The 25,626-nt window shown below is 41.6% G+C and overlaps 2 protein-coding genes across 4 annotated transcripts in view; both read left to right on the top strand.

Annotated features, from left to right (window-relative positions):
- The window catches only part of LOC130076323 (lysyl oxidase homolog 4-like), a 34,482-nt gene extending 24,187 nt beyond the window's left edge, over positions 1–10,295 (top strand). For both annotated transcript variants that reach the window (XM_056241367.1, XM_056241366.1), the window contains exons 13-15: positions 8,151–8,287; positions 8,921–9,032; positions 10,160–10,295. In XM_056241367.1, the coding sequence (XP_056097342.1) occupies positions 8,151–8,287; positions 8,921–9,032; positions 10,160–10,230 (320 nt within the window). In that variant the 3' untranslated portion in view covers positions 10,231–10,295. The remainder of the gene's footprint in view (positions 1–8,150; positions 8,288–8,920; positions 9,033–10,159) is intronic.
- A 1,903-nt stretch (positions 10,296–12,198) lies between these two features.
- Positions 12,199–25,626, top strand: part of ero1b (endoplasmic reticulum oxidoreductase 1 beta) — a 15,898-nt gene continuing 2,470 nt past the window's right edge. The window contains exons 1-15 of one of the 2 annotated variants that reach the window (XM_056241362.1): positions 12,199–12,551; positions 13,600–13,719; positions 13,811–13,894; positions 14,006–14,047; positions 17,384–17,463; positions 17,554–17,627; positions 18,234–18,354; positions 18,907–18,953; positions 19,061–19,072; positions 19,164–19,190; positions 19,351–19,443; positions 20,835–21,081; positions 21,435–21,504; positions 22,635–22,721; positions 23,145–23,278. In XM_056241362.1, coding sequence (XP_056097337.1) covers positions 12,408–12,551; positions 13,600–13,719; positions 13,811–13,894; positions 14,006–14,047; positions 17,384–17,463; positions 17,554–17,627; positions 18,234–18,354; positions 18,907–18,953; positions 19,061–19,072; positions 19,164–19,190; positions 19,351–19,443; positions 20,835–21,081; positions 21,435–21,504; positions 22,635–22,721; positions 23,145–23,278 — 1,382 coding nt within the window. In that variant the 5' untranslated portion in view covers positions 12,199–12,407. The remainder of the gene's footprint in view (positions 12,552–13,599; positions 13,720–13,810; positions 13,895–14,005; positions 14,048–17,383; positions 17,464–17,553; positions 17,628–18,233; positions 18,355–18,906; positions 18,954–19,060; positions 19,073–19,163; positions 19,191–19,350; positions 19,444–20,834; positions 21,082–21,434; positions 21,505–22,634; positions 22,722–23,144; positions 23,279–25,626) is intronic. The other variant, XM_056241363.1, reaches the window with a different exon arrangement.

The raw sequence follows: 25,626 nt of genomic DNA, 5'->3' as shown, positions 1-25,626 counted from the left end.
GTAATCAGTAACAGTAATCAGTGTAACAGGAATCAGTGTAACAGGAATCAGTGTAACAGGAATCAGTGTAACAGCAATCAGTGTAACAGCAAACAGTGTAACACCAATCAGTGTAACAGCAATCAGTGTAACAGGAATCAGTGTAACAGCAATCAGTGAAACAGGAATCAGTGTAACAGCAATCAGTGTAACAGGAATCAGTGTAACAGGAATCAGTGTAACAGGAATCAGTGTAACAGGAATCAGTGTAACAGCAATCAGTGTAACAGGAATCAGTCTAACATGAATCAGTGTAACAGGAATCAGTGTAACAGGAATCAGTGTAACAGCAATCAGTGAAACAGGAATCAGTGTATCAGCAATCAGTGTAACAGGAATCAGTGTAACAGGAATCAGTGTAACAGCAATTAGTGTAACAGCAATCAGTGTAACAGCAATAAGTGTAAAAGCAATCAGTGTAAAAGCAATCAGTGTAAAAGCAATCAGTGTAACAGGAATCAGTGTAACAGCAATTAGTGTAACAGCAATCAGTGTAACAGGAATCAGTGTAAAAGCAATCAGTGTAAAAGCAATCAGTGTAACAGGAATCAGTGTAACAGCAATCAGTGTAAAAGCAATCAGTGTAAAAGCAATCAGTGTAAAAGCAATCAGTGTAACAGCAATTAGTGTAACAGGAATCAGTGTAAAAGCAATCAGTGTAACAGCAATTAGTGTAACAGGAATCAGTGTAAAAGCAATCAGTGTAACAGCAATCAGTGTAAAAGCAATCAGTGTAAAAGCAATCAGTGTAAAAGCAATCAGTGTAACAGCAATCAGTGTAACAGCAATCAGTATAAAAGCAATCAGTGTAAAAGCAATCAGTGTAAAAGCAATCAGTGTAACAGGAATCAGTGTAACAGCAATTAGTGTAACAGCAATCAGTGTAACAGCAATCAGTGTAAAAGCAATCAGTGTAAAAGCAATCAGTGTAAAAGCAATCAGTGTAACAGGAATCAGTGTAACAGCAATTAGTGTAACAGCAATCAGTGAAACAGGAATCAGTGTAACAGGAATCAGTGTAACAGGAATCAGTGTAACAGGAATCAGTGTAACAGCAATTAGTGTAACAGGAATCAGTGTAACAGGAATCAGTGTAACAGGAATCAGTGTAAAAGCAATCAGTGTAACAGCAATCAGTGTAACAGGAATCAGTGTAACAGGAATCAGTGTAACAGCAATCAGTGTAAAAGCAATCAGTGTAAAAGCAATCAGTGAAACAGGAATCAGTGTAACAGGAATCAGTGTAACAGGAATCAGTGTAACAGCAATCAGTGTAACAGGAATCAGTGTAACAGCAATCAGTGTAACAGGAATCAGTGTAACAGGAATCAGTGTAACAGCAATCAGTGTAACAGGAATCAGTGTAACAGCAATCAGTGTAACAGGAATCAGTGTAACAGGAATCAGTGTAACAGGAATCAGTGTAACAGCAATCAGTGTAACAGGAATCAGTGTAACAGGAATCAGTGTAAAAGCAATCAGTGTAACAGGAATCAGTGTAACAGGAATCAGTGTAACAGCAATCAGTGTAACAGGAATCAGTGTAAAAGCAATCAGTGTAACAGGAATCAGTGTAACAGGAATCAGTGTAACAGGAATCAGTCTAACATGAATCAGTGTAACAGGAATCAGTGTAACAGCAATCAGTGTAACAGGAATCAGTCTAAAAGCAATCAGTGTAACAGGAATCAGTGTAACAGGAATCAGTGTAAAAGCAATCAGTGTAACAGGAATCAGTGTAAAAGCAATCAGTGTAACAGCAATCAGTGTTACAGGAATCAGTGTAAAAGCAATCAGTGTAACAGGAATCAGTGTAAAAGCAATCAGTGTAAAAGCAATCAGTGTAACACCAATCAGTGTAACAGCAATCAGTGTAACAGGAATCAGTGTAACAGGAATCAGTGTAACAGGAATCAGTGTAACAGCAATCAGTGTAACAGGAATCAGTCTAACATGAATCAGTGTAACAGGAATCAGTGTAACAGGAATCAGTGTAACAGCAATCAGTGAAACAGGAATCAGTGTAACAGCAATCAGTGTAACAGGAATCAGTGTAACAGGAATCAGTGTAACAGCAATTAGTGTAACAGCAATCAGTGTAACAGCAATCAGTGTAAAAGCAATCAGTGTAAAAGCAATCAGTGTAAAAGCAATCAGTGTAACAGGAATCAGTGTAACAGCAATTAGTGTAACAGCAATCAGTGTAACAGGAATCAGTGTAAAAGCAATCAGTGTAAAAGCAATCAGTGTAACAGGAATCAGTGTAACAGCAATCAGTGTAAAAGCAATCAGTGTAAAAGCAATCAGTGTAAAAGCAATCAGTGTAAAAGCAATCAGTGTAACAGCAATTAGTGTAACAGGAATCAGTGTAAAAGCAATCAGTGTAACAGCAATTAGTGTAACAGGAATCAGTGTAAAAGCAATCAGTGTAACAGCAATCAGTGTAAAAGCAATCAGTGTAAAAGCAATCAGTGTAAAAGCAATCAGTGTAACAGCAATCAGTGTAACAGCAATCAGTATAAAAGCAATCAGTGTAAAAGCAATCAGTGTAACAGCAATCAGTGTAACAGGAATCAGTGTAACAGCAATTAGTGTAACAGCAATCAGTGTAACAGCAATCAGTGTAAAAGCAATCAGTGTAAAAGCAATCAGTGTAACAGGAATCAGTGTAACAGCAATTAGTGTAACAGCAATCAGTGAAACAGGAATCAGTGTAACAGGAATCAGTGTAACAGGAATCAGTGTAACAGGAATCAGTGTAACAGCAATTAGTGTAACAGGAATCAGTGTAACAGGAATCAGTGTAACAGGAATCAGTGTAAAAGCAATCAGTGTAACAGCAATCAGTGTAACAGGAATCAGTGTAACAGGAATCAGTGTAACAGCAATCAGTGTAAAAGCAATCAGTGAAACAGGAATCAGTGTAACAGGAATCAGTGTAACAGGAATCAGTGTAACAGGAATCAGTGTAACAGCAATCAGTGTAACAGGAATCAGTGTAACAGCAATCAGTGTAACAGGAATCAGTGTAACAGGAATCAGTGTAACAGCAATCAGTGTAACAGGAATCAGTGTAACAGCAATCAGTGTAACAGGAATCAGTGTAACAGGAATCAGTGTAACAGGAATGAGTGTAACAGCAATCAGTGTAACAGGAATCAGTGTAACAGGAATCAGTGTAAAAGCAATCAGTGTAACAGGAATCAGTGTAACAGGAATCAGTGTAACAGCAATCAGTTTAACAGGAATCAGTGTAAAAGCAATCAGTGTAACAGGAATCAGTGTAACAGGAATCAGTGTAACAGGAATCAGTCTAACATGAATCAGTGTAACAGGAATCAGTGTAACAGCAATCAGTGTAACAGGAATCAGTCTAAAAGCAATCAGTGTAACAGGAATCAGTGTAACAGGAATCAGTGTAAAAGCAATCAGTGTAACAGGAATCAGTGTAACAGGAATCAGTGTAAAAGCAATCAGTGTAACAGGAATCAGTGTAAAAGCAATCAGTGTAACAGCAATCAGTGTAACAGGAATCAGTGTAAAAGCAATCAGTGTAACAGGAATCAGTGTAACAGGAATCAGTGTAAAAGCAATCAGTGTAACAGGAATCAGTGTAACAGCAATCAGTGTAACAGCAATCAGTGTAACAGGAATCAGTGTAAAAGCAATCAGTGTAACAGGAATCAGTGTAACAGGAATCAGTGTAACAGGAATCAGTGTAAAAGCAATCAGTGTAACAGGAATCAGTGTAACAGGAATCAGTGTAACAGGAATCAGTGTAAAAGCAATCAGTGTAACAGGAATCAGTGTAACAGCAATCACTGTAACAGCAATCAGTGTAACAGGAATCAGTGTAAAAGCAATCAGTGTAACAGGAATCAGTGTAACAGGAATCAGTGTAAAAGCAATCAGTGTAAAAGCAATCAGTGTAACAGGAATCAGTGTAACAGCAATCAGTGTAACAGCAATCAGTGTAAAAGCAATCAGTGTAACAGGAATCAGTGTAACAGCAATCACTGTAACAGCAATCAGTGTAACAGCAATCAGTGTAACAGCAATCAGTGTAACAGGAATCAGTGTAAAAGCAATCAGTGTAACAGGAATCAGTTTAACAGGAATCAGTGTAACAGGAATCAGTGTAACAGGAATCAGTGTAACAGGAATCAGTGTAACAGCAATCAGTGTAAAAGCAATCAGTGTAACAGCAATCAGTGTAACAGGAATCAGTGTAACAGCAATCAGTGTAACAGCAATCAGTGTAACAGGAATCAGTGTAACAGGAATCAGTGTAACAGCAATCAGTGTAACAGGAATCAGTGTAACAGGAATCAGTGTAAAAGCAATCAGTGTAACAGCAATCAGTGTAACAGGAATCAGTGTAAAAGCAATCAGTGTAACAGGAATCAGTGTAAAAGCAATCAGTGTAACAGCAATCAGTGTAAAAGCAATCAGTGTAACAGCAATCAGTGTAACAGCAATCAGTGTAAAAGCAATCAGTGTAAAAGCAATCAGTGTAAAAGCAATCAGTGAAACAGGAATCAGTGTAAAAGCAATCAGTGTAACAGGAATCAGTGTAAAAGCAATCAGTGTAACAGCAATCAGTGTAAAAGCAATCAGTGTAACAGCAATCAGTGTAACAGCAATCAGTGTAACAGGAATCAGTGTAAAAGCAATCAGTGTAACAGGAATCAGTGTAAAAGCAATCAGTGTAACAGCAATCAGTGTAACAGGAATCAGTGTAAAAGCAATCAGTGTAACAGGAATCAGTGTAACAGGAATCAGTGTAAAAGCAATCAGTGTAACAGGAATCAGTGTAACAGCAATCAGTGTAACAGCAATCAGTGTAACAGGAATCAGTGTAAAAGCAATCAGTGTAACAGGAATCAGTGTAACAGGAATCAGTGTAACAGGAATCAGTGTAAAAGCAATCAGTGTAACAGGAATCAGTGTAACAGCAATCACTGTAACAGCAATCAGTGTAACAGGAATCAGTGTAAAAGCAATCAGTGTAACAGGAATCAGTGTAACAGGAATCAGTGTAACAGGAATCAGTGTAACAGCAATCAGTGTAACAGCAATCAGTGTAACAGCAATCAGTGTAAAAGCAATCAGTGTAACAGCAATAAGTGTAAAAGCAATCAGTGTAACAGCAATCAGTGTAACAGCAATCAGTGTAAAAGCAATCAGTGTAAAAGCAATCAGTGTAAAAGCAATCAGTGAAACAGGAATCAGTGTAAAAGCAATCAGTGTAACAGGAATCAGTGTAAAAGCAATCAGTGTAACAGCAATCAGTGAAACAGGAATCAGTGTAACAGCAATCAGTGTAACAGGAATCAGTGTAACAGGAATCAGTGTAACAGGAATCAGTGTAACAGCAATCAGTGTAACAGCAATCAGTGTAACAGGAATCAGTGTAACAGGAATCAGTGTAACAGGAATCAGTCTAACATGAATCAGTGTAACAGGAATCAGTGTAACAGCAATCAGTGTAACAGGAATCAGTCTAAAAGCAATCAGTGTAACAGGAATCAGTGTAAAAGCAATCAGTGTAACAGGAATCAGTGTAACAGGAATCAGTGTAAAAGCAATCAGTGTAACAGGAATCAGTGTAAAAGCAATCAGTGTAACAGCAATCAGTGTAACAGGAATCAGTGTAAAAGCAATCAGTGTAACAGGAATCAGTGTAACAGGAATCAGTGTAAAAGCAATCAGTGTAACAGGAATCAGTGTAACAGCAATCAGTGTAACAGCAATCAGTGTAACAGGAATCAGTGTAAAAGCAATCAGTGTAACAGGAATCAGTGTAACAGGAATCAGTGTAACAGGAATCAGTGTAAAAGCAATCAGTGTAACAGGAATCAGTGTAACAGGAATCAGTGTAACAGGAATCAGTGTAACAGGAATCAGTGTAAAAGCAATCAGTGTAACAGGAATCAGTGTAACAGCAATCACTGTAACAGCAATCAGTGTAACAGGAATCAGTGTAAAAGCAATCAGTGTAACAGGAATCAGTGTAACAGGAATCAGTGTAAAAGCAATCAGTGTAAAAGCAATCAGTGTAACAGGAATCAGTGTAACAGCAATCAGTGTAACAGCAATCAGTGTAAAAGCAATCAGTGTAACAGGAATCAGTGTAACAGCAATCACTGTAACAGCAATCAGTGTAACAGCAATCAGTGTAACAGCAATCAGTGTAACAGGAATCAGTGTAAAAGCAATCAGTGTAACAGGAATCAGTTTAACAGGAATCAGTGTAACAGGAATCAGTGTAACAGGAATCAGTGTAACAGGAATCAGTGTAACAGCAATCAGTGTAAAAGCAATCAGTGTAACAGCAATCAGTGTAACAGGAATCAGTGTAACAGCAATCAGTGTAACAGGAATCAGTGTAACAGCAATCAGTGTAACAGCAATCAGTGTAACAGGAATCAGTGTAACAGGAATCAGTGTAACAGCAATCAGTGTAACAGGAATCAGTGTAACAGGAATCAGTGTAAAAGCAATCAGTGTAACAGCAATCAGTGTAACAGGAATCAGTGTAACAGCAATCAGTGTAACAGGAATCAGTGTAAAAGCAATCAGTGTAACAGGAATCAGTGTAAAAGCAATCAGTGTAACAGCAATCAGTGTAAAAGCAATCAGTGTAACAGCAATCAGTGTAACAGCAATCAGTGTAAAAGCAATCAGTGTAAAAGCAATCAGTGTAAAAGCAATCAGTGAAACAGGAATCAGTGTAAAAGCAATCAGTGTAACAGGAATCAGTGTAAAAGCAATCAGTGTAACAGGAATCAGTGTAACAGGAATCAGTGTAACAGGAATCAGTGTAACAGCAATCAGTGTAACAGCAATCAGTGTAACAGGAATCAGTGTAACATGAATCAGTGTAACAGGAATCAGTGTAACAGGAATCAGTGTAACAGCAATCAGTGTAACAGCAATCAGTGTAACAGCAATCAGTGTAACAGGAATCAGTGTAACAGGAATCAGTGTAACAGGAATCAGTGTAACAGGAATCAGTGTAACAGGAATCAGTGTAACAGGAATCAGTGTAACAGCAATCAGTGTAACAGCAATCAGTGTAACAGCAATCAGTGTAACAGCAATCAGTGTAACAGGAATCAGTGTAACAGGAATCAGTGTAACAGGAATCAGTGTAACAGGAATCAGTGTAACAGGAATCAGTCTAACATGAATCAGTGTAACAGGAATCAGTGTAACAGCAATCAGTGTAACAGCAATCAGTGTAACAGCAATCAGTGTAACAGGAATCAGTGTAACAGCAATCAGTGTAACAGCAATCAGTGTAACAGCAATCAGTGTAACAGCAATCAGTGTAACAGGAATCAGTGTAACAGCAATCAGTGTAACAGGAATCAGTGTAACAGGAATCAGTGTAAAAGGAATCAGTGTAACAGGAATCAGTGTAACAGGAATCAGTGTAACAGGAATCAGTGTAACAGGAATCAGTGTAACAGGAATCAGTGTAACAGGAATCAGTGTAACAGGAATCAGTGTAACAGCAATCAGTGTAACAGGAATCAGTGTAACAGCAATCAGTGTAACAGGAATCAGTGTAAAAGCAATCAGTGTAACAGGAATCAGTGTAACAGGAATCAGTGTAACAGCAATCAGTGTAACAGGAATCAGTGTAACAGCAATCAGTGTAACAGCAATCAGTGTAACAGGAATCAGTGTAAAAGCAATCAGTGTAACAGGAATCAGTGTAACAGGAATCAGTGTGACAGCAATCAGTGTAACAGGAATCAGTGTAACAGGAATCAGTGTAAAAGCAATCAGTGTAACAGGAATCAGTGTAACAGGAATCAGTGTAACAGCAATCAGTGTAACAGGAATCAGTGTAACAGCAATCAGTGTAACAGCAATTAGTGTAACAGGAATCAGTGTAACAGGAATCAGTGTAACAGGAATCAGTGTAACAGGAATCAGTGTAACAGCAATCAGTGTAACAGGAATCAGTCACTGATTTTGATAATAATATAATATATCATCTTTAAATCAGACTCACATAAAGGCCAGAGCGAGTTTAATGAAACGATATAATGAACTCGTTAAACAAAAGCGTCTCGTTTGCTTTGTCTCCACGGCAACAGGCCTGACGAAACGCTACGCCTGCTACAACATGGGCGATCAGGGCATCACTGTGGGATGCTGGGATACGTACCGCCACGACATCGACTGCCAGTGGGTGGACATCACCGACGTCACACCGGGAGACTACATCTTCCAGGTCAGAGGTCACAGAGTGTGTGTGTGTGTGTGGTAAGTATCAAGTATGATACTTGATTGCGGTGAGACTGTATGTGATTGGATGGAGCAGGTCATGTGACGTTCTTCATCTCCTCCTGTGTGTTTGACGCGATTACAGGGTGTTTCTGGGAAACACAGCCATGATTGAGGCTTGTTATTCTTGGACGTTCGCTCGCGGTCAGCTAAAGATGATCCTGCATGATTGCACAGTCATTCCAGAATCTTTCCGTTCCACGTTTGTGTCTCGTGTCCGTCTTACATCACTAGTTCCAGCAGGACTCAATTAAACCGTGATGAAGTTCAACTCAGTGCCACAAATTAGGCAGAAAACATAATATCCATGAACCCGTCTGTGTTTTTATGAGGCCGTATGTGGGATGGAAAAGTCATTAAAGATGAAGTGTAGTTTTGTGGTTCTCCATCTCGAGTGTGTGTGTGTGTGTGTGTGTGTGTGTGTGTGTGTGTGTGTGTGTGTGTGTGTGTGTGTGTGTGTGTGTGTGTGTGTGTGTGTGTGTGTGTGTGTGTGTGTGTGTGTGTGTGTGTGTGTGTGTGTGTGTGTGTGTGTGTGAAACGGATAAGTGAGTCCAGATGTGAGCATGTGTGTGTTCTGCAGGTGGAGGTGAACCCGTCTCTGGATATGGCCGAGTCCGACTTCCAGAATAACGTGATGCGCTGCCGGTGCCGCTACGACGGCGGGCGAGTGTACCTGTACGGCTGCCACGCGGGTGAGACTCACACTCACAGTGTTGGGGAAAGTTACTTTTAAAAGTAATGCATTACAATATTGTGTTACTCCAAAAAAAGTAACTAATTGGGTTACTTAGCTACTTTTAATGAAAAGTAATGTTGCGTTACTTTTGCTCACCTGGGCTGGGCTTGCTTGTTTGTTTTTTAATAACAACAAAAAAAGTTATATTTTTAGCAAATAAAAAAAAAAAAAAAAAAAATTCAAAGCAAATTTTGTTTTAGTTGAAAATGGTGTCGTGCAAACAGACCCTCAGAATTGTATCAGATGTTCCTAAATATGGAAGTTTGTTTTCGCCAAGGAATAAAAAAAATGTCAAAAGTAATTGTGACTTTTTATCTCAGAGTTCCAGGTTTATTTCTCACAATTTGAGAAATACGTCTGAATCGCAAAATATAATCTTCGAATTAAAAAAGGCAGTTGTTACTTTTTATCTCTTATTGTGTCTTAATTTATCAAATTGTGAGTTTATATCTTGCAGTTCTGAGGAAAAAGTCTGAATTGCGAAATATAAACTTACAATTTAAGAAAAACTTCGCAATAACCTTTTTTATTTTTATCCCGTGGTGCTTTCCATAGCTGAGTGCAGTTCTTGCAATTCAAAAAAGTTCGCAAATAATTTCGTAAGAACATCTTTTCTTCTTGCGTAGGAGTTTACAGGCTTATTACCATATTATTACCGTAATAACCATAATAAGAACACACAATATTCATTTGGCGATGTGTTTTAATGCGCTGATATGTAGTTCTGAATGCTGCCGAAAATATTGTAATTCTAAATTAAAAGCGAGGTCTGTATTCGAGTCACTTCACAGATCATTATTTACATTATTAATCACTTCAGAGAACTTGTGCGCTTCTCTATTAATAATAATATATATGTATCTATATGCTGTAATGTTTAATTATTAAACAACCTAATAAATTAATTAAGTTGGAGGTCGTTCTAACTTTAAGAGGTTATTTACGATGATTTTTTAAGAACATTGTTTTTAGGAATTCAGAATAGTTTTGTCTTTAGAAGAATCAAGAGCATTCTTTAGTTTTTGGGACTCAAGATATTCATAACTTTGTTCTGAAGCTCATGTTTGGTTTTCCGTCTCACAGGTGACGCCTACAGTGCCGAGGTAGAGGACCTGTTTGAACACCAGCGCCAGATCTCTAACAACTTCCTCTGATGAAGCCTGGGAGCGACAGGACTCGGGGTGGGCGGAGTCTGTGTGGTGGGCGGGGTCCCTGGGGTGGGCGGAGTCTGTGTGGTGGGCGGGGTCCCTGGTGTGGGTGGAGTCTGTCTGGTGGGCAGAGTCTGTGGGGTGGGCGGAGTCCCTGGGATGGGTGGAGTCTGTGTGGTGGGTGGAGTCTACGGGGTGGGTGGGGCTAGTGTGATGATTGACAGCAGGGGCGTTCACAGTTCACTCACCTGTTCACTTGGCCAGTATTGATGCTGTTGGTGAATTAGAAGAACTTCCTGCAGTTATGATGATGAGTATTGAGTCTTCATCACACACTCAAGATTCAGGGGAAGACGAAATGTTAAAAACTCTAATACTGAACATCAGGCGTGAACATTCACTACATTGTTTTCAAAGTAAACTTATAATTGAAAATGTCCTTCAAATGTGCCGTTCTTCCTGCTTCTTGTGCTCGTTATTTTCATATTGTATTTCACAGGTGATTTTTTTTTTTTTTTTTTTTTTTTATCAACAAGGGCGACTTAAAAGTGTTAGATTTAACTAAATAAAATGAAAAAAAGGATATACATTAAAATCATATTTTCCCCTTTAATAAGTATTGTTTTTATTGAAGAACAAAGTTCAATACTACCAGTTTGTGTTAATTAAAGAGGTTTTATAATAATATCTGAAGGAGAAGTTGAGAATCATCAGAAACATCATGTGTTCCTCGCGCCACTGGTGCTGATTTAGTGCTCATTTAGTCTTTAATATTATTATGCATTATTATTATAATTATGAGTGGCTCAGATGCTGAGATGTTGGGTCACATGTACAGGTTTATGGCTCGAGGTTCGTCTGTGTCTCTCAAACACTCTCTCGGCCGGGCGAGTTTCACAGATTGTGCTTCAATACTTGAAAAATAAACTTCTCATGTCTAACACAAGAAATCTGATGTTTCGTACTGTATGTACTGTATGATAATAAACAACGACTGACTTCAACTGTGTCCGACTTTACACATAAAGCCACACTGACTCATTGGTTTAATGAGAAACATGAACATGACGAGTCTCTGTAAAGGGGATCTGATCTTCATAAAGACCCTGAAAGTGATTCGCTTCATTCCTGACACGATCATACGCAGATATACAAGACAGCCGTACTTATCACCGAGACTGTGCAAAATTAAAATTACATGTGTAAAATAACCGGTTATTATTACATCACTGTTTTTTTACTTGCTTATTTAGTTACTTAGTTTAATCTTATTTCTATTTATTTATTTTTACATTTTACACTGATTTTCTTATTTTAAATCAAGTTTTATTCATTTAGTTGTATCAAATTTATATCATTTAAATACAATTTTATTTATTTAAATCAAATATTTAAATCAATTGATTTGAATATGATGTATTAATTTATTTAAATAATTTGTTATTTTAATTTTCAATTAAATAGATTTATTCAAATAAAATGATTGTTTATTTATTTGAAATAATTTATTTTAATCAAATGTTTATGTGTGTAAATAAAATGTTAATTATTTTAGATTGTATTACTTTAATCAACTTGATTTATTTACATAAAAGTATTTTATATATATTTTATTTAATTCAAATCCATTTATTTTAATCTCATGTAGATATTTTTATGTATTTATTTAAATACAATGTTGATTTTATTTTTTACTTTAATCAAATTGATTTTTTAAATAAAGTATTATTATTTAATTTTGTTTATTTAAATATTTTAGTTTATTCTAATCAATGTATTTTAATCTAATGTATTAATTTATTATGTATTTTGTACATTTATTTAAATATATTTAATCAAATCAATATTTAGTTTAATTATATTTTGTACAGTGTTTCCGCTGCGCGTCCACCGACCCTCTAGCGCCCCCTCGCGGCCACTGGCGCACGTGCACCTGTAATAACTCCGCGTGCGCGCGCGCTTATCCACGCCCCCTCGCTTTCTGTAGCGCTTCCGGTGTCGATGTTGAACTGCTTCAGTTTCTACACTTTTGTGCATTTTTAGTGTGTTTTTCCCCGAGAGCAAACGCGACATCGCTGGTCTTCGTGATGTCCGTGTAGCGCGAAGCTGTCGTCGAGTTCTGTCGCCTCCTCCGGACAGGAAGTTTGCGTGTTTCCCACATATCTTGATGTTTTACCTCAGCGATGTTGAACTACACACAGACCCGCGGAATCCTGGCTGTACTGAGTTTATTCTGCGCTGATTCCTGCTCGGGATGGTTTCAAAACAACGGGAAGAAGAGCAGCAGGAGCCCGCAGCAGGAGCCCTCGGACAGCTGCCTGTGTCATGTACGTGTACCCCATGCTACGACTACAATAAAAACACACTATTAGCGTTAATACGTCTGTTTTTCATGTAGTTACAGTAGTATTTCTGGCATGTTCTTCTGTCGCGCGAGTGTGACGTCATCGCGTCCGCAGTTCGTTGCGGTTTTCTGTTTAAAGTTAGACGTGTTGGTGTAGCTTAATGATGTATTATCTTATTACTTTCATTGCGTGCAAAGCGTTTATTTCGCACTGTCTGTGTGGCTGCCAATGATATCAATAGAAAAATATGTCTAACATATCACACAAAAAATCAGGCTCGGATATTTTGTTTTCTTTATTTTTTTCCAGATGTTAATCCAGAATTTTTATTAATAGGCATTATAAAAAGAAATTATTATAATGATAAGTTTAGTTAATTTAAAAACCTCGAAAACGAATAATAAAGGTTAGAGAGCACACAGTGTAAAGCGACATACATTTAAAATACGTTGGAAACCGCTTCTGTTATTCAGCGTGGTGTTCTCCCATTGGTCCGCCGGGTGCGCTGACGTCAGCGGGGTTGTGGGGTTTGTAGTCTTTCCTCGCTCCCGGACGCGTTGACAGCAGCGCTGAGCGCGCCCGCGGAGAACTACAGCGCGGCGCGCTTGTGGATGACGTGTGTTTGTTTGGAGGCGGGGCGAGCGGCGGAGTTTCCACGCGGTAGTTCGAGTTTGACAGCTCATCTCTAGAAACACTGAGAAACACTCAGCACTTACTCAACATTTACTCAAGGCATGTCTGTTTTAATCCCGTCTCTGTTTGTTTTGGGACTTTTGCATTCAAAACAGCCGCAGGTCAGATGCAAATATGCTCTATTTATAACCACCACATTATTATTTTAAATTATTTAATTTTTTACTTATTTGTTTAATTTTTTTTGCTGCTTGGTTTTCTAGACATGTCTTCTGTGTTCTGTATTTCAAATTCTGTATTTTCAAATGTAATGAAGTATAGGCTTTGATTATGAACGTGAGGACAGACTCTTGTGTTGTTCAGTTATTATAATAATAATGATGAAGTGTTTGTGCAGCTGACCGGTGTGCTGGACGACTGCTTCTGCGACATCGAGAGCATCGACGTCTTCAACAACTTCAAGATTTACCCTCACGTCCTCAAGCTCACCGAGAGAGACTTCTTCCGCTACTACAAGGCGAGTGGAGATCCGGCTCAGGCTTCGTCTGTGTGGGGGATAGGTGGATTCATGTTAATGTGTGTGTGTGTGTGTGTGTGTGTGTGTGCAGGTGAACCTGAAGCGCCCGTGTCCGTTCTGGCCCGATGACGGCCATTGCTCCATCAAAGACTGCCACGTAGAGCCGTGCCCAGAGGTCAGAGGTCAACACCAGGCCAATCACAGGCTGATCTGGTTAATGCCAGCGAGATCATTGTGTTTTATTTGATTTCTCTAGAGGTTTGATTATCGGTTTCATTTCTTCCAGAGTAAAGTTCCTGTAGGAATTAAATCCGGCAACTATAACAAGGTGAGAGACTTCCAGCTGAACGTGTGTGTGTGTGTGTGTGTGTGTGTGTGTTCAGCATGTGACCCGTGTGTGTTTGCCGCAGGTGTGGGTGTGTGTGTGTGTGTCAGGTTGTTTGTTTGTTCAGCATGTAACCCGTGTGTGTTTGCCGCAGGTGTGTGTGTGTGTGTGTGTGTGTGTGTGTGTGTTCAGCATGTGACCCGTGTGTGTTTGCCGCAGGTGTGTGTGTGTGTGGGTGTGTGTGGGTGTGTGTGTGTGTCAGGTTGTTTGTTTGTTCAGCATGTAACCCGTGTGTGTGTTTGTGTGGGTGTCAGGTTGTTTGTTTGTTCAGCATGTAACCCGTGTGTGTGTGTGTGTGGGTTTGTGTGTGTGTCAGGTTGTTTGTTTGTTCAGCATGTAACCCGTGTGTGTTTGCCGCAGGTGTGTGTGTGTGTGTGTGTGTGTGTGTGATCGAGATATGTGTCTGATAATAACTCATCATGAGACTGAATCACTCTTATTTTATCATCACTATTATAGTTTTTATTAATATACTGAATCAGTTTTTTGGTTTTATATTTCCCCTTTTCATTTGAATTTGTTTAAACTAATTTATTTAGTCATTTTTAAGAGTTTTTTAAATATATATCTATGTAGTTTTTATTAATTTTTATTTCAGTTTTAGTTATTTTAGTTGATCAAGTTAAACTAAATTAAAATGAGAAATGTTGCTTTGGCAACTAGCTGAAGTAAAATAAGTCAAGTAACAAAACAGTTTTTTATGGTTTTAGTTAAACTGTAATAACCCTGTGCTGAATTAATCTGATTCACATTGACTTTATTAATAAATTAAGGCTCTGACTGTCAATAATCAATTGTGATTTTTAGAGCTGTCAAATCGATTAATTGCGTCTAACTTAAGTTTGTAGATATTAGGGGTGGAACGGTACACAGAAGTCACGGTTCGGTTCATACCTCGGTTCAGACATCACGGTTCGGTACGATTTCGGTACAATGGAGGGAAAAGCAAAACAAAAATGCAGAAGGCATTGTATTGTTTAAATTTTTATAAAAGTTGTATTAATAAAGGCTTAGAACCAGTTTATTTGTAGTGCACTGACAATAGTTTTATATAATTAGTTTATTAAATTAATAAAAAGACAAAAAGACCTTGCGATATGTTTGGTAATTGTACCAGAATTTAAAATTATTTTGCTATATTTCAGATCAATTGATTTGTTTTCCTTAATTTTAATTAACATTATTAATTAATGTAACATTATTCTCATCTGAATTATAAATAATTGATTTCTGTATAAAATAATACTACCATTAAAAACACATTCGATTTTCTTTTTTAATCAATGTAGAATGTGTAAGATTAGTGCTCCGAGGACGAGAAATGAAAACCAATGCAATATGACGAATGTCCAAAAGATGATGGGACCCACAGACTGTTTTGAAATGGAGTTGGATAAATATGTTGTGCTCTTAAAACAGTGTGTGTGTGTGTGATTTTGGTTGGGTGACAGTTGTAGTAGCTTACACTTTGACAAGAGTTTACAGTGTGACAAAAGCACAATGTTGTGTTTTATTGCGAGTGTACAAAAAAATAAGTAAACACAGCGGTTTAATGATCTGTGTGAACAAAATGACGGAGTATGTTTTTTATGTTTCCACTGTTCGATCGCGCTCATGCCTCTCTCTCTCTCTAGCGCGCGCACACACACACACACACACTCCAGCATTGCAATCTTGACATCGCAGCCTTCATTATGCGGTCACACCAAACGCGAATAGAGTGTCAAATTCGCGTCTATCGCGTTTAGTTCGACGCTAGTCCAAAGCGAATAGGACGCGCGTATAAAGCCAACGTTTGAAGTGAACGCGCGTTCAGAGCCGATGGTACAGATTATGTGTCCCTAAAGAACCCGCGTATCTAACGGTAGTTCCGCATTGCATTAATTAATTTGCACGCGAGTTTTATTTATTTTTATACCGTGTATTCTCCGTGTAAATTCGTGCACCGAACCGTGACGCCCGTACCGTTTCGGTTCGGTACGAATACATGTACCGTTCCACCCCTAGTAGATATATACATGTGTAGCTTATATATATATTTATCATTTTGTCCCATCATCCTTTGGCTGCGTCACATGATCATGCCATCATTCATTCAAGTATTAAACCATTCAAGTGTGACTCTGAACAAACACCCGGAACAAGCAAACAGACTGCAGATTCACACACACACACACACACACACTAGCGGTGGAACGGATCACCAAACTCACGGTTCGGATGGCTGCGGTTTTAGAGCCACGGATCGGATCATTTTTCTGATCAGCAGAAGAAGAAAACATTTATATATATGCATATAGACCTTATGCACCAGAGAAACGTGGGCGCCGCCATCTTTAGAATATTGTCTTTGAACGTCCGTTTCTGCGGTCGCTCTGTATATTGGCATCGCTGTCCAGGAGTAATTAGCCGGTGAAGTGGATTTACTTATTGTAGAGTTAACAAAAGGGATCATGAGCATTGTAAAGCAGATGTCTTAACAAATGTCGACCGGGACATTTTTTACGAGCGGTTCATTCATACCTACGCAAGATCGCTGTGAAAATACAGACCGGAAGACAAAAGACAACGAGTGCAGCGCTGAGAAGGGGCGGGGCTACATAAGGTCTATACAGTATATATATAAGGTATAGAAATTAATAATTGAGCCTAAATGTAAAATAACACTATTTGTTATCATACTCAACTCATTTATTACAATTAGTTCATGTGAATAATAATAATAATAAAAAGTTCATGTGAAGATTGTTTTAAGTTCACTTCAATTAAAAGTTGTTATAGTTGTTAAATCAAATCACACAATAAAAAAGCTATTATTATTATTTATTTTTTTTAAATTAAAAGTTGATATATATTTTTATAAGTCTAATAAAATGTGTGTGTGTGTAACGAGTGTGTAATGTGTGTGTGTGTAACGTGTGTGTGTAACGTGTGTGTGTAACGAGTGTGTAACGCGTGTGTAACGAGTGTGTAGCGCGTGTGTAGCGCGTGTGTAACGAGTGTGTAACGAGTGTGTAGCGCGTGTGTAACGAGTGTGTAACGAGTGTGTAGCGCGTGTGTAGCGCGTGTGTAACGAGTGTGTGTGTGTAGCGAGTGTGTAGCGAGTGTGTAGCGCGTGTGTAGCGCGTGTGTAACGAGTGTGTGTGTGTAGCGAGTGTGTAACGAGTGTGTGTGTGTAGCGAGTGTGTAACGAGTGTGTGTGTGTGTGTAGCGAGTGTGTAGCGCGTGTGTAGCGAGTGTGTGTGTGTAGCGAGTGTGTAACGTGTATTCCTCCTCTAGTTTTCTCAGGCTGGCGCTGGCGCTGGCGTCCTCGACTGTGAACAGGCTCATGAACTGGGCGCCATCAACAACACACTGAGGTAACGCACACACACGCACACACGCACACACACACACGCACACACACACACACCCCAGCACAGGCACTAAAACAGTGTTGTGTGTGTCAGTAATCAGAGTAAAGAGGCGTTCGCAGACTGGGCTCATCACGACGACGCTCAGGACCACTTCTGCGGGTTAGACGGTGAGTGGATCATCAGTGCTTCTGTCAGTCTCACAGGAAGTGGCTCTCGTCTGTAATAATCTGCAGATCTCAGTCGGTATTTATAGCACTTCATCGCTCTACATTCTCTTTCCTTTATTTCAGCTCAAATGAATTTATGTCCATGTGTTTTGTAAGAAGCCATGATATTTATCAGTATTTAGTAGCTATGCAAACCTTACTGGTGTGTGTAGACAAGAACTGGTGTGTGTGTGGATGAGAACTGGTGTGTGTAGATGAGAACTGATGCTGGTTCTGGTGTGTGTGGATGAGAACTGATGCTGGTTCTGGTGTGTGTAGATGAGAACTGATGCTGGTTCTGGTGTGTGTGGATGAGAACTGATGCTGGTTCTGGTGTGTGTGGATGAGAACTGATGCTGGTTCTGGTGTGTGTAGATGAGAACTGATGCTGGTTCTGGTGTGTGTGGATGAGAACTGATGCTGGTTCTGGTGTGTGTGGATGAGAACTGATGCTGGTTCTGGTGTGTGTAGATGAGAACTGATGCTGGTTCTGGTGTGTGTGGATGAGAACTGATGCTGGTTCTGGTGTGTGTGGATGAGAACTGATGCTGGTTCTGGTGTGTGTAGATGAGATGTCTCCTGAGGCCGAGTACGTGGACCTGCTCCTGAACCCGGAGAGATACACTGGATATAACGGCCCGTCCGCCTGGAGAGTCTGGAACAGCATTTATGAAGAAAACTGCTTCAAGTGAGACACACACACACACACACACACACACACTGCTCTTCTGTGGTCTTAAAGAGCTCGTATTATGACCTTGATGTTGTTTTTAATCTCTTCTAGAACTTGAATGTTGATTATTCTCCTCATATTCTCCATTGTTGCGGCTCCTCTCTTCCCAGTCTGTCAGTAACGCTCTGTTCACTTCCTGTCTCTATGAAGCCCCTCCTCCTGAAAGCACACTGTGCTCTGATTGGTCGGCTGGAGCAGTGTGTTGTGATTGGTCGAGCGCTTCGAGTGTGTTTGGGAAATGCCCCGCCCCTTTCCATAACCGCCAGTTTAACACACTACTAACTAACTCAGCCAGGCCCCGCCCCTTTATTCTGCGTATGAATTATTATAATGAGGAATATTGTGACGTGTTCGAAACTCAAGACTAATGGAGGCGTTTCAGGAGTTCAGGAACACTGATGCTGATATAGAGGAGGACTGGAGCTTCTCATGATCACACACTGAAGAACTGGGAAGCAGAATATCTCCTTTAACATGATTTTATTTTGTCAATGTTTGATGTTTCAGGCCGAGATCAGTGTATCGTCCTCTGAACCCTCTGGCTCCCAGTCGAGGTGCGTGCCATTCTCTCACCTGTGCTTTGAGTTCGACACACACACACACACACACACACTTATCACGTTACAGCCGTAGATCTAACCCGACCTGTCTCTCCTCTTAGGTGATGATGATGGTGAGTACACTACCCATGATGCTCTGCTCTCAGATCAGTGTAGATGGCTCTTGCTGACGCCGCTTTAACTCTGGCTCTCGTTCTCTCGCAGGCGAAGGCTTCTACACATGGCTGGAGGGTAAGCCATGATTTACACTGGAAATATGAAGAAAACACAGTCAGGCTCTGAACCGTCCTGCTGTTCTGCTTCTGTTATTGACTGTTATTAGTACTTAATGACTAATCTCCTACTGAGAAGCAAATGAATCGTGTGTGTGTGTGTGTGTGTGTGTGTTCAGGGCTGTGTTTGGAGAAGCGTGTGTTCTACCGTCTGATCTCCGGCCTCCACAGCAGCATCAACATCCACCTGTGCGCAGAATACCTGCTGGACGGTGAACACACACATTTATCACACAAATGCTCATTACCAACTAATCGAAATCCAATCTTACTAATGAAGTAACTAGCATTCCACTCTAACTTTGGTTACTATAGTATTTTTCGTATGGATGCTCTGAACTAGTGTTTTTATTGTCGGCAAATGAAAATATTAAATTGAAAATGAACAGCTCGTCTCTGGATCTGTGACTCGCTGCGTCCACATGCACAGCTTCTGTTCCAGTCGGACTGAACTCAAGCCGATTGATGAATCTGAGTGTAGCGTAGCATGAGCGCTGAACATGTGATCGGGTCGGTGTGTGTGTGTGTGTTCCTCAGAGGGCTGGGGCCGGCCGGTGTGTGTGTGTTCCTCAGAGGGCTGGGGCCGGCCGGTGTGTGTGTGTGTTCCTCAGAGGGCTGGGGCCGGCCGGTGTGTGTGTGTAAGTGACGTGTGTGTGTGTAAGTGACGTGTGTGTGTGTGTGTTCCTCAGAGGGCTGGGGCCGGCCGGTGTGTGTGTGTTCCTCAGAGGGCTGGGGCCGGCCGGTGTGTGTGTGTGTTCCTCAGAGGGCTGGGGCCGGCCGGTGTGTGTGTGTAAGTGACGTGTGTGTGTGTAAGTGACGTGTGTGTGTGTGTGTTCCTCAGAGGGCTGGGGCCGGCCGGTGTGTGTGTGTAAGTGACGTGTGTGTGTGTAAGTGACGTGTGTGTGTGTAAGTGACGTGTGTGTGTGTAAGTGACGTGTGTGTGTGTGTGTTCCTCAGAGGGCTGGGGCCGGCCGGTGTGTGTGTGTAAGTGACGTGTGTGTGTGTTCCTCAGAGGGCTGGGGCCGGCCGGTGTGTGTGTGTAAGTGACGTGTGTGTGTGTAAGTGACGTGTGTGTGTGTGTGTTCCTCAGAGGGCTGGGGCCGGCCGGTGTGTGTGTGTAAGTGACGTGTGTGTGTGTGTGTGTTCCTCAGAGGGCTGGGGCCGGCCGGTGTGTGTGTGTAAGTGACGTGTGTGTGTGTGTGTGTTCCTCAGAGGGCTGGGGCCGGCCGGTGTGTGTGTGTAAGTGACATGTGTGTGTGTTCCTCAGAGGGCTGGGGCCGGCCGGTGTGTGTGTGTGTGTGTGTAAGTGACGTGTGTGTGTGTGTGTGTTCCTCAGAGGGCTGGGGCCGGCCGGTGTGTGTGTGTAAGTGACGTGTGTGTGTGTTCCTCAGAGGGCTGGGGCCGGCCGGTGTGTGTGTGTAAGTGACGTGTGTGTGTGTGTGTGTGTAAGTGACGTGTGTGTGTGTTCCTCAGAGGGCTGGGGCCGGCCGGTGTGTGTGTGTGTGTGTGTGTAAGTGACGTGTGTGTGTGTTCCTCAGAGGGCTGGGGCCGGCCGGTGTGTGTGTGTGTGTGTGTAAGTGACGTGTGTGTGTGTGTTCCTCAGAGGGCTGGGGCCGGCCGGTGTGGGGTCCAAACCTGCAGGAGTTCCGCCAGCGCTTCGACCCGGCCGAGACCAAGGGCGAGGGGACGCGGCGCCTGAAGAACCTGTACTTCCTGTACCTGATCGAGCTGCGCGCGCTCACCAAAGTGTCCCCGTACTTCGAGCGCTCCTTCATTAACCTGTACACGGGGAACAGCGAAGAGGACTCGTCCACCAAAGCCCTGCTCCTGCAGATCCTCAACGTCACCAAGTGAGACACACACCCGACACAGCTTGTGGAGACCCCAGGCAAAGTTACAATATATTGTGAAAAGGTTTCCATAAGCTGTAATCCATAATCATCTAAATTATAACAAATAAAGCCTCAAAATATCCCACTCTGCATGTAATGAGTCTATATAATATATTAGTTTCAGCTTTTAAGTTGAATTACTGAAATAACTTGCAACTTTGCACCATATTCTCATTTTTTGAGTTTCACCTGTAAATATTGACACTTCAATAAATTAATTTATAGTCGCATTGCAGGACTATTGAAAAAACTGCAGTCTCTATTATACATTTGATTATGTGTGTGTGTGTGTGTGTGTGTGTGTGTTGCAGAGCGTTCCCCATGCACTTTGACGAGAGCTCCATGTTTGCTGGACATAAAATGGAGGCGAAGACATTAAAGGTGAGTGACAGCTGAGCAGAGCCGTGGGTCGAGTCCGTCTCGTCCTGCAAGTCGTCAGTTATTCTCATATCAGATTTGCATGGAGATTAGCATGGAGATTTGCATGGAGATTAGCATGGAGATTTGCATGGAGATTAGCATGGAGATTAGCATGTGCGTTTGCATACATCGGCTCGCGTGTGATTGGCGGATGAACTGTGTACGACTGGAAGCACTGGAAGAGAGAGCAACTCTCTGAGAAAACAAAGGAAATGAACATTTGAACTCTCTCTTGTGAAGTCAGCATCACCATTTGACACGCACTCTCCCCCCAGAATGCATCTCTTCCCCGCTCCCTCTCTCATCACATCACCAAACTACACCGACAGATTAATGTGAATAATGATCATACAGTATTACACATGTTCGGTATCATCATAAATGTCTGCGACTGGTGATTCCTCCTCCGCGTTTCCTTGCCCTTGAACCGACACACACACACACACACACACACAGTCATGTCTAAGCGTCTCGGCGAGTATTCTCGGTCTGTCGTGAGTGCCCAGAGAAACCGGATGTGTGTCGGGTTATTCGGTCTTAAAGTGACGGCGGCCTCATATTCCTGTCTGTGTCAATGTTCATAAACCCACTAAATACAGCTTTAACAACGATAAAACTTTCATTTCTACAGTGAACAAATAGTGTTATTAAACATTTAGGCTCCATTATTAATTTCTGTACCTGAATACTGTTAGACTTTGTAACTTTATTATTTAGTATTCATGTCCTGTAATTAATCTCGCTTGTTCTTATTTTATCACTGACCGCTCACTTGTTTTAATAATGTGTGAACTTTATCAGTTAGGCTAGTAGTAGTTTTGTCAAGTGAAGTAAATGAAAAGCAAAGTCCCCCCCCCCCCCCCCCATATATATATATATATATAAATGTTTTCTTTTTTTGCTGATCTGAAAAATGATCCGATCTGTAGCTCAGAAACCGCAGCTGATCCGAACCGTGAGTTTGGGGATCCGTTCCACCGCTAGATGTCCGTAAACTAACTGTTGTTTTCACGGCAGGTCGTCAGCGAGTGTGTGTGTGTGTGTGTGTGTGTCTCGCTCAGTAAAGAGCGCTGTCACTCATGTCTCTGCAGGAGGAGTTCAGGCTGCACTTCAAGAACATCTCCCGCATCATGGACTGCGTCGGCTGCAGCAAGTGCCGGCTCTGGGGGAAGCTGCAGGTAACCTGTGCTCTCCGGCGAGGGTTCTGATGATGTCAGAGGGGTGGGGTTCTGATGATGATGTCAGAGGGGTTCTGATGATGATGTCAGAGGGGTTCTGATGATGTCAGAGGGGTGGGGTTCTGATGATGATGTCAGAGGGGTTCTGATGATGTCAGAGGGGTCCTGATGATGATGTCAGAGGGGTCCTGATGATGTCAGAGGGGTCCTGATGATGTCAGAGGGGTTCTGATGATGATGTCAGAGGGGTCCTGATGATGATGTCAGAGGGGTCCTGATGATGTCAGAGGAGTTCTGATGATGTCAGAGGAGTCCTGATGATGTCAGAGGGGTTCTGATGATGTCAGAGGGGTCCTGATGATGTCAGAGGAGTTCTGATGATGTCAGAGGAGACTAACTCTCGCACACACACTGTTCCCACAGACGCAGGGTTTGGGGACGGCGCTCAGGATCCTGTTCTCGGAGAAGGAGATCAAAGACCTCCCGGAGAACAGTCCGTCAATAGGCTTCCAGCTGACGCGGCAGGAGATCGTGGCGCTGATCAACGGCTTCGCCAGGTGACGCCCGAGGAACTGATGAGCCGTGCACAGTTACACTAGGAGTGTGTGTTAAAGGGGTCGTCGATGCCCATTTTCCACAAGTTGTGTGATTCTTTAGGGTCTTCATGTAAAGTTTGTAACATATTTTGGTTCAGATTCCTCATGTTTGTGTAAAACAACACACTCTTTACCTCCTCAAACACAGCTCTGTTCACAGCGACCCGTTCCGGTGCATGTCTCTTTAAATGATAATGAGCTACTGCTCCCCCATGGGGCGTCTCGACACTATAGAGATATATACACTCACCGGCCACTTTATTAGGTACACCTGTCCAACTGCTCGTTAACACTTAATTTCTAAGCAGCCAATCACATGGCGGCAACTCAGTGCATTTAGGCATGTAGACATGGTCAAGACAATCTCCTGCAGTTCAAACCGAGCATCAGTATGGGGAAGAAAGGTGATTTGAGTGACTTTGACGTGGCATGATTGTTGGTGCCAGAAGGGCTGGTCTGAGTATTTCAGAAACTGCTAATCTACTGGGATTTTCACGCACAACCATCTCTAGGGTTTACAGAGAATGGTCCGAAAAAGAAAAAACATCCAGTGAGCGGCAGTTCTGTGGGCGGAAATGCCTTGTTGATGCCAGAGGTCAGAAGAGAATGGCCAGACTGGTTCGAGCTGATAGAAGGGCAACAGTGACTGAAATAACCACTCGTTACAACCGAGGTATGCAGCAAAGCATTTGTGAAGCCACAACACACACAACCTTGAGGCGGATGGGCTACAACAGCAGAAGACCCCTCCGGGTACCACTCATCTCCACTACAAATAGGAAAAAGAGGCTACAATTTGCAAGAGCTCAGCAAAATTGAACAGTTGAAGACTGGAAAAATGTTGCCTGGTCTGATGAGTCTCGATTTCTGTTGAGACATTCAGATGTTAGAGTCAGAATTTGGCGTAAACAGAATGAGAACATGGAACCATCATGCCTTGTTACCACTGTGCAGGCTGGTGGTGGTGGTGTAATGGTGTGGGGGATGTTTTCCTGGCACACTTTAGGCCCCTTAGTGCCAATTGGGCATCGTTTAAATGCCACAGCCTACCTGAGCATTGTTTCTGACCATGTCCATCCCTTTATGGCCACCATGTACCCATCCTCTGATGGCTACTTCCACAATGTCACAAAGCTCTAATCATTTCAAAATTGGTTTCTTGAACATGACAATGAGTTCACTGTACTAAAATGGCCTCCACAGTCACCAGAGCTCAACCCAATAGAGCATCTTTGGGATGTGGTGGAACGGGAGATTCGCATCATGGATGTGCAGCCGATAAATCTGCGGCAACTGTGTGATGCCATCATGTCAGTATGGACCAAACTCCCTGAGGAATGCTTCCAGCACCTTGTTGAATCTATGCCACGAAGAATTGAGGCAGTTCTGAAGGCAAAAGGGGGTCCAACCCGTTACTAGCATGGGGTACCTAATAAAGTGGCCGGTGAGTGTATATATATATATATATACAGTATACAGGTCCTTCTCAAAAAAATAGCATATTGTGATAAAGTTCATTATTTTCCATAATGTAATGATAAAAATTAAACTTTCATTTATTTTAGATTCATTGCACACCAACTGAAATATTTCAGGTCTTTTATTGTTTTAATACTGATGATTTTGGCATACAGCTCATGAAAACCCAAAATTCCTGTCTCAAAAAATTAGCATATTTCATCCGACCAATAAAAGAAGTGTTTTTAATACAAAAAAAAAAGTCAATCTTCAAATAATTATGTTCAGTTATGCACTCAATAGTCAATACTTGGTCAGGAATCCTTTTGCAGAAATGACTGCTTCAATGCGGCGTGGCATGGAGGCGATCAGCCTGTGGCACTGCTGAGGTGTTATGGAGGCCCAGGATGCTTCGATAGCGGCCTTAAGCTCATCCAGAGTGTTGGGTCTTGCGTCTCTCAACTTTCTCTTCACAATATCCCACAGATTCTCTATGGGGTTCAGGTCAGGAGAGCTGGCAGGCCAATTGAGCACAGTAATACCATGGTCAGTAAACCATTTACCAGTGGTTTTGGCACTGTGAGCAGGAGCCAGGTCGTGCTGAAAAATGAAATCTTCATCTCCATAAAGCTTTTCAGCAGATGGAAGCATGAAGTGCTCCAAAATCTCCTGATAGCTAGCTGCATTGACCCTGCCCTTGATAAAACACAGTGGACCAACACCAGCAGCTGACATGGTACCCCAGACCATCACTGACTGTGGGTACTTGACACTGGACTTCAGGCATTTTGGCATTTCCTTCTCCCCAGTCTTCCTCCAGACTCTGGCACCTTGATTTCCGAATGACATGC

The sequence above is a fragment of the Rhinichthys klamathensis genome, unplaced genomic scaffold, assembly GCF_029890125.1.
Source record: "Rhinichthys klamathensis goyatoka isolate OS25496 unplaced genomic scaffold, OSU_Roscu_1.1 h1tg000638l_1, whole genome shotgun sequence".
Taxonomy (NCBI): domain Eukaryota; kingdom Metazoa; phylum Chordata; class Actinopteri; order Cypriniformes; family Leuciscidae; genus Rhinichthys; species Rhinichthys klamathensis.
The sequence above is the reverse complement of the archived record's forward strand: the minus strand, read 5'-3'. Positions and strand labels throughout refer to the sequence as shown.